This window comes from Cynocephalus volans, chromosome 10 (assembly GCF_027409185.1).
Source record: "Cynocephalus volans isolate mCynVol1 chromosome 10, mCynVol1.pri, whole genome shotgun sequence".
Lineage (NCBI taxonomy): Eukaryota > Metazoa > Chordata > Mammalia > Dermoptera > Cynocephalidae > Cynocephalus > Cynocephalus volans.
The window spans coordinates 27,527,403-27,543,817 of NC_084469.1; the positions used below are offsets into that span (position 1 = coordinate 27,527,403).

Here is a 16,415-nt window from a genome sequence, read left to right on the forward strand (position 1 = left end):
GTGTGTTCAGCATTAGCCAGTTGAATAGTTTTTGTAATTTATTTAGAAATATTTGAGAGCTGAATGTATAGAGACCTTACCTATAAAGACCTTATTTATTTTGCAACAATTATTTGCTTGGAGATCTTTCTAATAATGAATCTTGAGAACTTTTATGAGGAACATTGGAGAGTTACTTGTTCAATTACCAGTGTATAGCCTGTGCATCCAGGAAATGTAAAATTACTTTTCCTAATGCTTACTTTGATTGATTTCAGATCCGTGTTCTGACTAAATAAATATCGCTTAGTTTGTTTTATTTTGCTGGGGGCAAGGGAGGAATTTGGAACTATGAGTTCACCTGTCAGGAATCATGTGTAACCTTTTCTTTCAAATTAGAAAACGAAGCCTGTTTGCATCACTTCCTATGCTGTAGTTTCTACTCACAGTCTCTGATACCTGAAGCTTTAGGGACATGTGTGATTGAGGGTCCCAGGGAAGTATTCAGTACTGGCTTATGTAAAACTGATGGCTGAGACAACATTTTCCTTTACTTCCTGGGCCTTCTCTGCCTCACTTGCACTGTTTCATTATAGATTATCTGTAGGCCTTGTTACAGTTACTCCAAAATTATTTCCATAATTTATTGATTTCTGTGGTTTGCTTATTGTAGGTAGAGTCTTTACATTTTGCCCTGAGCTTACAGCTCACTATCACATACCTAAGGAACATTATCTAGCCTTTTTTTTACTTTCTTACTTTGTTCTCTTCATTGGTCTTTTTAATTTTACCAGGAAATTTAGCCTCTCAAATTCTGATTTATAATGTTCACAGATGCAAAGAGTGAAGTTTACTTTGGTAGTACCAATCACCTCTCTTCCTCAACTGATTCTTGAATATTTCTGCCTAGTTCAGGTTTTAATATCATCCATTTTAGTGCCATATAGAGTTTATAGACTTTACGAAGGTATACCTGTTCCCCAATGTTCATCGCAGCACTCTTTACAATAGCCAAGAGTTGGAACCAGCCCAAATGCCCATCATCAGATGAGTGGATACGGAAAATGTGGTACATCTACACAATGGAATACTACTCAGCTATAAAAACGAATGAAATACTGCCATTTGCAACAACATGGATGGACCTTGAGAGAATTATATTAAGTGAAACAAGTCAGGCACAGAAAGAGAAATACCACATGTTCTCACTTATTGGAGGGAGCTAAAAATTAATATATAAATTCACACACACACACACACACACACACACACACACACACAAACCGGGGGGGGGGGGGAGAAGATATAACAACCACAATTATTTGAAGTTGATACAACAAACAAACAGAAAGGACATTGTTGGGGGGGAGGGGGGGAGGGAGAAGGGAGGGAGGTTTTGGTGATGGGGAGCAATAATCAGCTACAATGTATATCGACAAAATAAAATTAAAAAAATAAATAAATAAAAAATAAAAAAAAAAAACTGGGAACAAAATGTAACTCCTTCAACACAATAAAAGGTATAGACAAAACACCTAGAGCTAAGATCATATAAAAAAAAAAAAAGAGTTTATAGACTTTATTGTTTTAAAATAAATCCAAAATTGGACATTATTTTGCACCTGTTTACTTAGTTCATTTGATTTTTTTTAAACCTTCTTATTCAAGGTGTACTTTTTAGTTAAATATTGCCCCCAAATATAGCACACCTGCCAGTGGTGGGGCACAAGTTGGTTTTAGGTGGTATACCAATAGGCGTGAATGAATAGCATCATGAGAAAGCAAAATTTTTTCTCTTTTATTAATCTTTTCAATTTAATGCTAATATATATTTTCTACGTAAATCTTGTAAATCTGCCTTTATAATAAAGAAATAAGCCTTAAGCTTGGAGCTCTTGGGCAAGCAGAGCATTTGACCATAGCTTTGTTTTCATTGAATTATTTTTACTGTGAAACTGGTGTTGTGTTTATAGTAAAGTATAAAATATCTTATTTACATGATTAACTTAGATTTAAAAAAGGAGGTTCTTCACATTCACATATATGTAAATACTTCCATAATAAAAAATTGAGTAAGCTAACTATCCTGATTTGACCGTCACATATTATATATAACTATTGATAGTCAACTTTGTACCCCACAAGTATATATAATCAATTATGCTTCAATAAAAAATAAATTTAAAAAATTAATTGAGTTAATTTAAAAAAAAATTAACTAAATAATAGTGTAGATTATAGAAGATAGGCCAAATATTGTGAAGATGGTGTGAGAATTCTATTTTTAAAGCCCGTAAGTCGGCATTAACATAGTGATTGATTATTTGCTGAATTTTTGTTTCTGGTTTTTGAAAGTTTGGGACAGAGCGCTGAATATCGTCACATTTGGTCCCTTGAAATCTCCAATAAACCCAACATATCTGAGCCTGAAGAACCAAAGATTCGTTTTGTTGCTGGTATCCATGGAAATGCTCCAGTTGGAACTGAATTGCTTTTGGCTCTGGCAGAATTTCTCTGCCTGAACTACAAAAAGAACCCAGCTGTTACCCAAGTAAGAGAATAGCCTGTTTTGACATGCTTTAAAAGGAAAAACCTCAGTGATACATTGATAGCAGGGCACCACTTAAAACTTTTAAATTTCTTGTTAGATTTCACACAGAGGCACTTTTAATGCATTATAAACTGTACTCTTTAAAAATGAATGATCTTTGTATATACTCATTGTTCATATGTCTTTCTAATTGTATTTCTTTGTATATATCAAGAGGCATGGTAGAAAAAGTATTAAAAATTTACATTCAATTCTCTACTCCTTTATTTAATAGCCGAGCTACTCTTTCAATCTTTATTCACTGTTCTGTACATTCTAACTTGAACCTTTATTCTCAGTTACTTATAACTAGAACACTATTGTGAAAAATGTAGTAAAAGACGTAGTTTTTCTTTTCATGTAATACATAAAAAAAATTAGACATCGTGGCTGCTAAGAGATTTTAGAAGAAGCAATGTGACATTGTCTGCTAGAGCCATCCATAACTACAGAAAAGAATTTTGATCCAGAGGCTTGGTCATGTATGATTAAGCAATGTATTCTGTGTTGTCTCAGAGAAAGGAAGAAAAGAGTGCATCCATCCTTCTAAAACACTCACTAATTGGCACTGTTGAATTAATATTTGTTGAATACATACTGTGTGCCAGATACTATGCTGGGTACTTTATATACATCATTAATTTCATCCTTAACCCTGTAATAATGATTATCTCCATTTTATGAATGTGGAAACTGAGGCAGAGATTTGTTAACTTATAGGAGGTCCCACAGCTAGTAACTAGTAAAACTGGAATTTAAACCCAAGCGTGTCTCATTCTAAAGCCCCATGCAGCTTTGTTATACCATAGTGACTCCTCCAAAAGAAATTTGGAAAGAACTGATGTCATAATTAGGATCAGAAGGGACATATGTGATTAGGTGAGATGTGCTTAAATCAGACTTGATGAAAAATGATTTTACCATCTTCATTAAAGCAAATTTCATTGACTTCATGTGAGCTGCAAGAAGTATCTCAAAGACATTTTTTGTTCTTTTTTAAAATGGGAGAGTATGTAGGATGGTGGTTCCCAACCCTGGCTATACACTGGAAATACCTGGAAAGCTTTTTAAAATACCCATGCCTGGGCTGCATCCCCAGAGGCATCAAGATTTCTTTAGAAGCTCCTTAGGTTATTCTAATATTTGGCCTACTGGTCTTAAAGTTGTAAGAGACTATATACCTAGGTAAAACACCTAACAGGAATTTGTCTCACTGGTCTAATTGGACTTGAACTCATAAGACTAGATCACTTAAGATTGCCATTTGTTTTGAGCTAAGGGTCGGAATTACCTGGAGAGCTTAAGAAAATATACACATGCTCAGAGACCCCTATCACCAGAGATTCTGATTCAATAGACCTGTGGTGAAGCCCAAGGTGTGCCTTAGAAAAACATCTCCACCAAGGGAGAAGTTTAAGAATCAGTGAATTAAGGGGTCTCAAATATTTTCACTCTATAGACTATTTTACCATAGTAAATAAACCAGGGATCACTTATTCTGATTTACTATTATTAGAAATATGTAGGATAAAGTATATAAAAAATTAGTTCATGCCATATGTGTAGATATTAATGCCTATGGATCATCTGGAGGAGAAATTATTATGGTTAAGATAAATACTTCATCTCATTTTTTTTGACATGCTGATTTCAACTCTTCTGTTTTATTGTTTCCAGATGTACATTAATAATTGTCAGGGTATAAATTCCAATTTTTAATCAAGAATAGTCCTACCGTTATTATTGATCTAAGCCAATGGTCAGCAAGCTTTCTGTAAAGGGACAGAAAATATATATTTTAGGCTTTGTGGGCAGATGTTCTGTGTTATAACCACTGAACTCTGCCATCATATCACAAAACTAGTCGTATGTAAATGAATGGGTGTGGCTGTGTACCAGTAGAACTTTATATATAATAGCAGGCAGCAGTCTGGATTTGGCCTGCATGGAGTGGTTTCTGACCCTTGTTTTAAGTCACCAGAAGGTCTCTGGGAACAACAATAGGTTTTTGTTTCTTTTTTAACTTATTTGGATCAAGAGAAAATGTTATTTTCTTTTTATTTATTTATTTTTTTAGTTCTCCCTGTCAAATTCACTGCTTAAAACAACAATGAAGACTTTCTGTCTGAGTCATTGGAAGGTACTGGTTGGTTCCATACAGAGCTAATTAAACTCATTGATTTCTGTTTCTGTTTTAGTTGGTTGACAGGACTAGGATTGTGATTGTCCCTTCTCTAAATCCAGATGGGCGAGAGAGAGCACAAGAAAAAGACTGTACTTCAAAGACAGGACAAACAAATGCTCGTGGCAAAGACTTAGATACAGACTTCACAAGTAAGACCAATTTTTAGACTATTAAAGTACTTTGGGGATAATTCTTTCTCCTTGCTAGGAGACTGGTTGATCTTATTTTGTAGATGAGTAATGGGGCACTTTTTTGTCCAGGTTATGAATGTGAGGTACAAATAAATACAGACATCCAGAAAATTTTTTGAATGTTGCTCCTTTTTCATTTGCAAAATAATTCAACTTTTTTCATAGAAATTCCATTAATAACATTGGGGGACCTGTACCAACCAGCCACCAAAAAAAAAAAAAAAAGAATAATAATATTGGGGTATTCCTTCACTAATTATGTAGAGATGTGTATTCTCTTTCTCTCTACCCTCCCATATACAAGGGTACTTCAAAAAGCTCATGGAAAAATGGAATTAAAAGATAATAAGAATCCTTCCATGAATTCTTTGAAGTATCCTTGTATGTACACACACAGACACACACGACATATATATATGTTGATTTAGCGGGGCCTATTTTTGATTTGCTTAAATGGTATCATCAACTATATGTATTATTCTGTAACAGCTTTTTTCGTTGAATATATCATTGACATCTTTCCATTTTAGTACTTTCAGATCTCTAACATTCTTATTAATATGCCATTAATATATAGCAATACTCTAGTTTATTCAACTATTTTCTACTGATGAACATTTAGTTAGTTTCTGATTTTTTGCTCTTGCAAACAATGCTTCAGAAAACACTGTGCTTTCTGAAAATCTTATTTTATTTCAAGGATAGGTTACATATTCCCTAAATTATTTTTTAAAGCAGGATATGTCCATCCTCTTTTTTTTCCCAGTAAGAATTTCCTTAAACTTGCTTAGAGTCATTGATATATACATATTATTCTGAAGTATATAAAACTGCAAATAACTTACCTTGTAGAATATATCTAGAAATAAAATACTTATCTACAAATTTTGTCAGTTAGCGTTTTGATTGTGTTTAAGTAGAGAATATTTTCTTAGATACTCACACTAAAATTTAAAACTTGATATTTTATATTAGATTTTTCTCTTTTTTTAGGTAATGCCTCCCAGCCTGAGACTAAAGCCATCATTGAAAATTTGATTCAAAAACAGGACTTTAGTCTTTCTGTTGCTTTAGATGGTGGTTCTGTGCTGGTGACATACCCATATGACAAGCCAGTACAGACAGGTATGTAGAATGTTGTTTCACATATATACTATTTAAGTTTAGGTAGGAAATTCCAATTAAGTAATGTCCCTTCTGAATTTTTGTAAATAGTGAGCATTTGAGCACACTCCATGAACAAATCGCCAACCAAAGAAGTTTGTACATGCATCAGCTGTTCAAACAGTTACTTGGAGAAGGGAGGTCAGACCTAAGGAAAGCCTACCTTTTTTGAGTCTAGACATCTTGTCACGTCTGTTCAATTTAGTCCACAAGCATTTATTGAGCAATTATTATGTCTGTAGATATTGGGAATACAAAAGTGAATATGACACAGTGCCTGCCTCAAGAAACTCATATTGCCCTTCTCTGCTTTAAACCTTGACTGACTGGTTGTACCTTATGTACCTTATGGTGAGTTAAATAGTTACTTGCTTAATCTCTGTTAGGTCATAGTATATGGAGTGAGTTTGAGTTGTTTTCAGTTCAGCTTCCAAGGAATATTGTTATTAGGCCACAGTTGCCCCAAAATGTGGTAAAACATCCAAAAAACAAATTTGTATTTTAGTATGGTACCCTGTTGTGTAAACTCAGCATTGGTACATTTTAATGTAAAGAAGGTGTTTGTCTTCTTAGTCTGATTATCTTGGGATGAATAACGCCATGTAGTTAATTATCCCTGTACCAGCCAGCCACAAAACAACAACAACAACAACAACAACAAAAACCATTTAGTTAATTATAATAACTACTCAGTAAATTTCAGCAGGGTACAAGATTTACTAGGAGGAGAGGAAGATGACTTGTATCTGTGAAGTTGAACTTGGAGAAAAATCTTTTGGATTTCTCCACTGACTTCTGAATTTTTCTTTTTATAGTGGAAAACAAAGAGACTCTGAAGCATTTGGCATCTCTTTATGCAAATAATCATCCATCGATGCACATGGGTCAGCCCAGTTGCCCGAATAAATCAGGTAGGTATTTTCCCTACCCTTTTATTGTTATTATTGTTGTTTTTGTGGGAGCCGGGTTCTTGCTTTATGGTCTTCTTGACTCTACATCTCTCAACACTTTCATAGATGAGAATATTCCAGGGGGAGTAATGCGTGGAGCAGAATGGCACAGTCACCTGGGCAGCATGAAGGTATGCTTTACAGGACACAATTAGAATGGAATTATGAATATTGGCCATTAAGTGAAAGAATAGGTGATTTTTCTGATATAGCAAAGTGAAAGGCATTTGCTTCATGGCTTTCCTGACATGTACAGCTCTTGATTAACCTGACAGTATATATATATTTTTTTTTTGCCATTTTAACCATTTTTAATTGTACAATTCAGTTACCGTAATTACATTTACAATATTGTACAACCATCACCATATCTATTTATAAAACTTTTTCATTACCCTAAACAGAAATGCTGTACCCACTAAGCAATAATTCCCTAATTCCCCTCTCCCCACAGCCCCTGGTAACCTCTAATCTACTTTCTGTCTCTAAGAATTTGCCTATTCTAGATATTTCATATAAGTAGAATCATAAAATATTTATCCTTTTGTGTCTGGCTTCTTTCACTCAGCACGTTTTTAGGGTTCATTCATTTTGTAGCATGTATCAGTATGTCATTCCTTTTTATGGCTGAATAATATTCTATTGTATGCATATGCCACATTTTGTTTATTGATTCATGTGTTGATGGATACTTGGGTTGTCTGTACCTTTTGCCTATTGTGAATAATGCTGCAATGAACATTGGCATACAACTATGTTTGAGCCCGTTTTTGACTTTTGGGGGCATATATCTAGGAGTGGAATTGTTGGGTCATATTTTAATTCTATTTTAACTTTTTGAGGAAGCACCAAACTTTTTACAGCAGTTGCACCATTTTACATTCCCACTAGCAAAGTTCAAGAGTTCCAATTTCTCCATATCCTAACCAACACTTATTATTTTGTTTTATTAGTATTATTATTATTATAGCCATCCTGGTAGTGTGAAGTGGTATCTCATTGTGGTTTTGATTTTCATTTTTCTGATGGCTAATGATGTTGAGCATCTTTTCATGTGCTTATTAGCCATTTGTATATCTTCTTTGGAGAAATATCTGTTTAGTCCTTTGCCCATTTTCAAATTGGGTTTTTGTCTTTCTTTTTGAGCTGTAGGAGTTCTTTGTATATCTGGATTTTGAATTCATATCAGATACGTGATTTGCAAATATTTTCCCATTCTGTAAGTTGTCTTTTTACTTTCATGTCTTTTGATGCACAAAAGTTTTTAATTTTGAAGAAGTCCAATTTATTTTTTTCTTTCGTTGCTTATGCTTTCGTTGTCATATCTAAGAATCCATTGCTAAATCCAAGGTCATGAAGACTTACCCTTATGTTTTCTTCTAAAGATGTTATGGATTTACCTCTTGTATTTAGGTCATTGATACAGTACAGGTTAATTTTTTTATATGGTATGAAGTAGGAGTTCAGCTTCATTTGTTTCTATGTAGAAATTCAGTTGTCCCACCACCATTTGTTGAAAAACTATTCTTTCCCCCATTGAATGGTCTTGGCACCCTTGCCAAAAATCAATTGACCACAGATATACGGGTTTATCCCTGGACTTTTAATCCTATTCCAGTGGTCTATATGCCTATCCTTATGCCAGTACCACTGTTTTGATTACGGTAGCTTTGTATTAGTGGTTTTCGTTTTGTTTTGTTTTGTTTTATTTTTGGTTGCTGGCCAGTATGGGGATCTGAACACTTTACTTTGGTGTTATCAGCACCATGCTCTAACCAACTGAACTAACTGGCCAGCCCTATTAAGCTTTAAAATAGGAAAGGGTGAGTCCTTCAACTTTGTTCTTTTTAAAGATTGTTTTGGTTGAGCTCCTTGCAATTCCATTTGAAATTGAGGATTGGCTTTTCTTTTTCTGCAAAAAAGGCTGTTGGAATTTTGTGTTGAATCTGTAGACCACTTTGGATAGTTTTGACATCTATACAATGTTGTTTTTCTATACATGAACATAGTATGTTTTTCCACTTATTTAGGTCTTTAATTTCTTTCTGACAGCATTTTAATTGGTTGTCCATCCACTTCAAATTAGGCAGGAGTTGTTAGCAGATGGGTGGCTAGCTGGTCATTCCATTCACATGTGCAACCAGAAAATTGACTTTATTCCCATCTCTGCCTGCCTTCACTCCTTTATTTACTAAGAATTTACTATGTCTCAGGCACTTTGCTGTATTAATAATAAATAAAATGTATTCTCTGGCCTATTGTACCAACAACTGTGTTACAGAATTAATTGATTTTGATCTAGAAGAGAGCAACTCTCTACATGCCGTGAGAATTTATAGACAAAAAATTATACCTAGTCAGAGATGCAGTCTCCTCTTTATAGAGGAGATAGCAGTTGGAATGCAGAGATGATGAAGAAGGACATTCTGGAAAGAGGAAGCAGTATGCAGAGGTCAGTAAGCGTTCTAGTTTAGTTAGAATATGGGGTGTAATGGAGAACAGCAGAAGAATGGACAGGGAGTTTGGAGCCTTGAATGCTTTGTTTCAGTAAGGGATGGTAAGCCACTGAAGGTTCTCAGCAGGATATAGTGACATCTGAGCTGTGCTATGGGAAAATTAACAGTGGGTTAAGATAGTTTGGAGGAAGGAGAGACTGGTACAGGGTGGCTCATTTGTAGTAGTTTAGAAAAGAAGTAATAAGGGCCTAGATTAGTAACATCTAGGATGAAGTTTCAGAGGTATTATAGAGGTGGAATTGCCAGGATTTGGCAAATTATAGATGATAGTTAGATAAAGAAGTCACAGACAAGAGATTTCATGATTATGTGAGAAAATGAGTTAATGCCATTAACTAAATTAGGAAAAAGAACAAGTTTGGGGGGTAAGGTAGGTTTTTAAACCTGTCCACACAGGCAGTTCCTATGTCTGATAAATGCTATATTGAAGGCAGTGGGTATTGTCACCAGCAGGCTCCAGGTTGAGCATACTAGAAGGCAAGTGCTTGTTCTTCTACCTCCAGAGCTCCAAGAACAACAATGAAGTTCCAGCATTCAGAGGGAAGCTAGCCCTGTACATGTACTTATTCATTCAGTCATTTATTCAGCAAGCCCTAATAAGCCCCTTTTATATACCAGACACTGTGGTAAGCACTGGAGATATAAAAATGTGTTATTAGATATAGTCCCTGTCTTTAAGGGCTTTTTTAGGAGCTGTCATGTTTGTGACTGTTTATAATACAGAGTGATTTATTTATATTTGCTGTAAAATACTTTATAGATTCTTTGTTTACATCACCCAGGTTTACTTTTTATTCTGTTTATTCCATTTGTTGTATTACAAGCCTCATTCTTACTTTTTCTTATTAATTTTCCTACATTTGGTTTTGAACTTTATGTTCCAGGATTATAGTGTCACCTATGGCCATTGTCCAGAAATCACAGTGTACACAAGCTGCTGCTACTTTCCTGGTGCAGCACAGCTCCCTTCCTTGTGGGCAGAAAATAAAAGATCTCTTCTTAGCATGTTGGTGGAGGTGAGTCTTTCCCATTTAACTAGAAGCAAACTTCCAGGAATATGTTCAGTGAAAACCCTTATCAAAACATTGTCTTAATCTTTTACCAAAAATGTATATTATTTATTTTAAGTTTACATGGAATGGAAAGTTTTGTTTATTTTATGTTGCCTAAATAGAGGCCATGCATTCACATATCTGTAATTTGCTGTAAGGTAGGTAATTTGACCTTGTGAGATGTTGCAGTTTCTTTAATTTGAATATCACACAGTTAATGGAATCAGTATACTATGGTGGGAAGGAAATCATTCAGGGCATTAGAAGTTTGGATTCTAATTCTTTAGGCTTTGACACTATGTCAGAGTTCTTTTCTCTTATCTCCATCTCTATGACTTTGAAGCATCGAATGAGTAGCAAACAAGGTCAGAGTCAGTGGGGAGGGAAAAATAAGCCAGCCTTACAGGGTTTTTGTGTGTATGGCTTTTGTTTGTTTTTGCCTCCAGCTATTGCCTCTAGAATATCTGGCATTATGAAAACATAAATTTATATTTTAAACATTTTTTCAGGTTCACAAGGGAGTTCATGGATTGGTTAAAGACAAGACTGGAAAACCAATCTCTAAAGCAGTTATTGTACTCAATGAAGGAATAAAGGTACACACAAAAGAGGGAGGTTATTTTCATATACTGTTGGCTCCAGGTGTCCATAACATCAATGCTATTGCTGATGGGTACCAGCAACAACATTCACAGGTAAGAAACTCAAATTAGGTAGTATCTTTTTTTTCTTTTTCTTTTTTCTTATTCTTTTTTTTTTGGTGGCTGGCTGGTATGGAGATACAAACACTTGACCTTGGTTTTATAACACTGTGCTCTAACCAACTGTGCTAACCATCAGCCCAATTCTTATTCTTAACAATACTTGCATTTTATTTTAAAAGTCTTGTTAGAAAGCTTGAGGGAATAAAGAAATAAAAAGTATGACCACCTCTTGATTATGATATCTTGTTATCTTTCTATCCTTTAGCAACAAAAGGGAAAATTTTATAGCATTTTGTATACTTTATATGACAATGAATCATCTCCTTGGTTTGCGATACAGACCCTAAGACTGTAGCAGAGGTATAGTATACTTTAAGTAAACTTTTTCATAATTCTTGCACTCTATTCTTCTAGGTCTTTGTGCATCATGATGCAGCTAGTTCTGTGGTAATAGTCTTTGATGCAGATAACCGGATATTTGGTTTACCAAGGGAGCTTGTGGTAACCGTATCAGGTAAAGAAATTTTAATTTTTAGCAGTTGAAGTTAAAACCAGTCTTCACATTTCAATTTGAGAGTGCATTGCTTCCATAATCACCTAGAGCTAATCACTTTTCTTCTAATGTCTCCTTATCTAAACATGATTTTCCTGGACCACTGTTCCCCCTATGTTCTCATGGCCTGCCCCCTCACTTTTTCAGGTCTGTACTCAAACGTCATCTCCACAGAGAGGTCTTCCCTGATCACCCTAGCTAAAATATACCCATCATTATGTCTATCCAGCTTTTTTCTATTATAGCACTTATCACTGCCTGACATACTATATAGTTATTCATTTATTTGTCTATATTTGGTCTCTCACACTAAAACATAAGCTCTGAGAGAGCAGAGAGTTTATCTATATCCCCAGAGCCTAGAACCATGATTGGCATATAGTGGGTCTTAATGAAGAGTTGTTGAATGAATGAATGATTTGTCTTATATGAAGATCAGAAGTTCCTAGGACCTGACTTATATCAGTTCTGTTTTCCAAGATCCAGGAAAGAGGAAATGTTTGTTACTCCAGAGTTAATTTGTGCCATTGCTGGAATTACTGAAAAGTTAGGAAGAAAAAAATATGTGATAAAATAAATACTCTGCTGTATTATAACTACTTGACACAAAGAACCTTGGTTCATTTCTAACTGCAACTTGTACTTGAGGCAAAATCACCAAGTTTTATTGCAGGGCATGTGTGGGAGAGATCCTTAGTTCAGAGAAAGTGGTATATTGGAAATATGGCTCAATTGTAGGGCCTTTTGTGGAGTGTTTAAAGAGATCTTAGCTTGAACCAGATAAAGTGTGAATAACTTAGTGGTTAAAAACAGAGGAGCTAGGATTTAGCCATGGTTTAAATCTGGTTCTGCACCCATTCATTAGCTGTTGTGAACTTAATTTTTATTACTTTATTAATTTTTTGTTACTAAGACTTTCATTTCGATAGCCTTCTGAACAAATTTAAAATAAATGAGGGGTTTTGAATGAAATGGAAATTTACTGGAAAGGAAAAGTAGAAGTTATTAATAGATAAAAAAGCAGGTTGCAGAACAACAGACAGTGTAATTTCATCATGGTAAAAGAAAAAAATACATTAATACACATGCATAAAGAAAGATCTGGAAAAATATGCACTGAAGTAATTAAAAACAGTCACTGGGTAATGTAAATGTAAAGATGTGGGGGTTTTTGATTTTGGTTTTAGTTATTTTTGCTTATCTGTATTTTCTAAATTCTGTACGTGTACTGCTTCTATAGTAGTAAAAAATTGCTCTTAAGAGCATGAAGTAAAAATAAAATAATTGAGGGGCAGATTATTAAAAGTGCCATTGTAAGTAGCTGATCATTCATACCCTTAAAATATAACACCTTCACGTGATGTTTTTGTTTGGCAGGTGCCACTATGTCAGCATTGACCCTAACAGCTTGCATTATTTGGTGCATCTGCTCGATCAAGTCTAACAGACATAAGGATGGTTTTCATCGGCTCAGGCAGCATCATGATGAGTATGAAGATGAAATTCGCATGATGTCAACAGGCTCCAAGAAGTCCCTCCTAAGCCATGAGTTCCAGGATGAAACAGACACTGAAGAGGAAACATTATATTCTAGCAAACATTGAAAAACACACTTTGCGTATCTCCCAGCATAAGTACCAAGCAAAATTACAGTTCCTCTTGGGAGACACTGCATTAAGAAGAGAGACTCTTGCTTCTTCAAAGAGTTTTGGGAAGTTAACTTGCTAAATTTGTATTCTCTGTGAATTTCACTGGCAGTTTTGAACTTCCCTTCCTTAAAGTACTCTTAACCTTTAAAAAAATCTGATTTCTATTTATGCAGCAGAGATGGGACAGGCACTTTGTTTTTCTTTTTATTTAAGATGAGCTATTTAGAGCTTATGTAATAACAGTGTCAAGCCAACTAGTGAATGTTGTATTTTGCACATCAGGTGTTTACTAGTGGCTCTAGCTTTTTTTCTTTATTTTAAATGGCCAAAAGAATCCAGAAACATCAAGGCAGGGACAGCAGTCAGAATCTGACATAAAGCTTTAAAAACTCGAGGTTTTCTCAGTCTACTGAGGAGTACTTTTCTCTAGTTATTAAATAGCTGGAGTTTCTCTTATTCAGGTTTAATGGAGGTTGAATTGAGATTTAAACGTATATAACATTAGGAAATGAATAAAAGTGCTTCCGTATTTGGCTTTCTACCTGTTCCAAAGCTAGATCAGAACTGTTGGGCTGCGCTCTAAGCAGGATTTCACTACCTCTCTCGTAAGGTTTAGCAAAGTTCTAAATATCCCCATTTTAAGGGAAAACTCAGTAACTTTGTTGTGAAAGACCTAAATGTGCACTTGAATGGAGCTGAGAGGGAGATCTAGCAAAAGCTAAAACTCATGCTGCCTGTCTTTTCACTTTGTAAAAACCCACAGGTGCTGCTACTTTTATCTGTGAAGCACTAGTTTATTCTAGGAATGCCTATTTCTTTAATATTTCCTAAATTTGAGCCTTTTTCTACATTGTACACTTATGGTTTTCAGATGACCCAGCCATCCATAAGATCTGAATTCTACTGAAAATATCTGGAAATGTGGAAGAGACCTACTTGCACATTCTTAACCTACATTTGAATACAAAATATCTACACTTCATGCTCCAGCCCAAGTCTACGCCCTGCAATAGCATACTGTTATTGAAATATCTTGGCCAGTCTTGTTCACATAGGCCTCTGCAACTGATTGGGTTCTTTGTCCTAATGTTTCTTTTGACAGTCTCTTTTTGATCAACCAATTGTGTTAGAAGTTCAATTGAAAACTTTTAAATATGGCTCCTTTAAAAAAATGGAAACTATAGACTGCCATGTGATATAACACTATGGTGTGAAAGTGTCATCTTCACTGCCAGTCAGGCAAAGATCTGAAAGATTTGCATTTTATTGTTTCTGTCTTATCATGCTAGTCAACGGAAGTTATGCTTTTTGTAAGTATGAGTCTTACCAATGACTAATGGTTTAATACCTTTGAATGTTTTAATGGCCAAGTTGCTGCTGAATTTGTACTAAATCAGGGGATCATCTTTTCAAATTGTATTCTATATCCGTTAATGTATCAATTATCCCAAAGCCTTGTGTGGAGTGGTTTACCACTCAACTAGGTCATTCAACCAGGTTTTGTGAGGAATGCATCCAAAGTGGCTTTATAAAAAGAGATTTCATTTAGCAGGAATAATGAGGTCATGACCTCATTGTTGTTAATAAGTGTGATAAATTTTGGTGGTACAAGGTTAAGCCATTCTGGTATTAATCCTGGTAGTAGCAACTCTGAATTCTGCCACCTCATTCTCGTCCCACCACATACGCCAAACAGAGCTTATGGGATGCTAATAGTTGATAAAATATACATGCTTTAATTTCTTCTAATAATCCTTTATGTTTTCTTAAGGGTGTATTGCTCTTTTTCAGCTTTATTTTGAAGAGTGTAACAAGAGAAAACCAACAAGGGGCCTGCGAGTGACTGGCCCTCCTTGGGACACTGCGGCTAGAAATGAAACAAAGTTGATGTGATAGCCTTTGCTTTATTAATATCGGTCTTCACTAGAGGATATCTTTTACATTTACTTCTCTCTTGAATTAAACATGTCCTTAACTGTACATCTCAGTGGCTAGAGGTCATAACTTTTAAGCATGTGTAAAACTTTTTTAGAAATGAACATACAAATAGTTCTTTTAGTAATTTTTCCTGAAAGGAAAACCAAATTCTTATATAAATCTTGAGTCTTTAATGAATTTCTAAATAATGCATTTAGCTGGAAAACAAGGCCTTCTCAGCCTGCGTTACCTATGAACGTGAATGTATAGGACCCATGACTACTAAGACTGTTTTCTCAGCCCTGCTCTGTCTTTAATTTGTGGATCTAATCTAATCGTAGATCACATTAACTGCTTAAGGCATTGAAGCCATACGGGATGGGGAATGCATTTCTTCAGTGTTTCTCCTATAGACTTTTCCATTTCCTTGGAGTCATGGAGGCAAGTATCACAGTATTAAGAAATTTGCCCAAATCTGAGTTGTGCCTTTCTTTACTCACAAGACCTGGTTTTTGTCCTGGTGACCAGTTTGTAAGCCTTTTTCCCTACCAGCTCCTTAATAAAAGCAAAGTGATTTAGTAGGTAATGTTCAAAGTGTCTGCCTGTGTAAATGTACTTCTACTGTTATGTAGCTCAGTAAGATGAGGCCAAATAATTTTAGAAGGAAAGACCCTTTGGTTTTGATGTATTTTTCAGAACACTCGGGTAGTGAGTGGGATCCCATCCAGTTGAGGAATGCTTACGATTCTCATTGAAGGGTATTTGCTTTGTAACTTTGTCATCTTCCAGAAAGGAAACATATGTATATTTGGCCCAGTGTGGTTGATTGGTTAATTTTTGGTAACTTTCACCTGAATGGGATTTGCTGAATTAATGAATATTGAACTTAAAACTAATGATAAGTTGACAAATAAATAAAAGGTAGTGCTTATGTCTGAGCTTATTGTGTTTCTGAGCTAACACCA

The 16,415-nt window shown here is 35.1% G+C and overlaps 1 protein-coding gene across 1 annotated transcript in view; it reads left to right on the plus strand.

Annotated features, from left to right (window-relative positions):
* CPD (carboxypeptidase D) overlaps positions 1-16,044 on the plus strand; it is an 82,727-nt gene extending 66,683 nt beyond the window's left edge. Inside the window, exons 13-21 of the mRNA XM_063110462.1 lie at positions 2,335-2,530; positions 4,768-4,903; positions 5,939-6,070; positions 6,925-7,020; positions 7,126-7,190; positions 10,460-10,591; positions 11,137-11,322; positions 11,746-11,845; positions 13,262-16,044. Coding sequence (XP_062966532.1) covers positions 2,335-2,530; positions 4,768-4,903; positions 5,939-6,070; positions 6,925-7,020; positions 7,126-7,190; positions 10,460-10,591; positions 11,137-11,322; positions 11,746-11,845; positions 13,262-13,488 — 1,270 coding nt within the window. The 3' untranslated portion in view covers positions 13,489-16,044. The remainder of the gene's footprint in view (positions 1-2,334; positions 2,531-4,767; positions 4,904-5,938; positions 6,071-6,924; positions 7,021-7,125; positions 7,191-10,459; positions 10,592-11,136; positions 11,323-11,745; positions 11,846-13,261) is intronic.
* Positions 16,045-16,415: the final 371 nt, after the last annotated feature.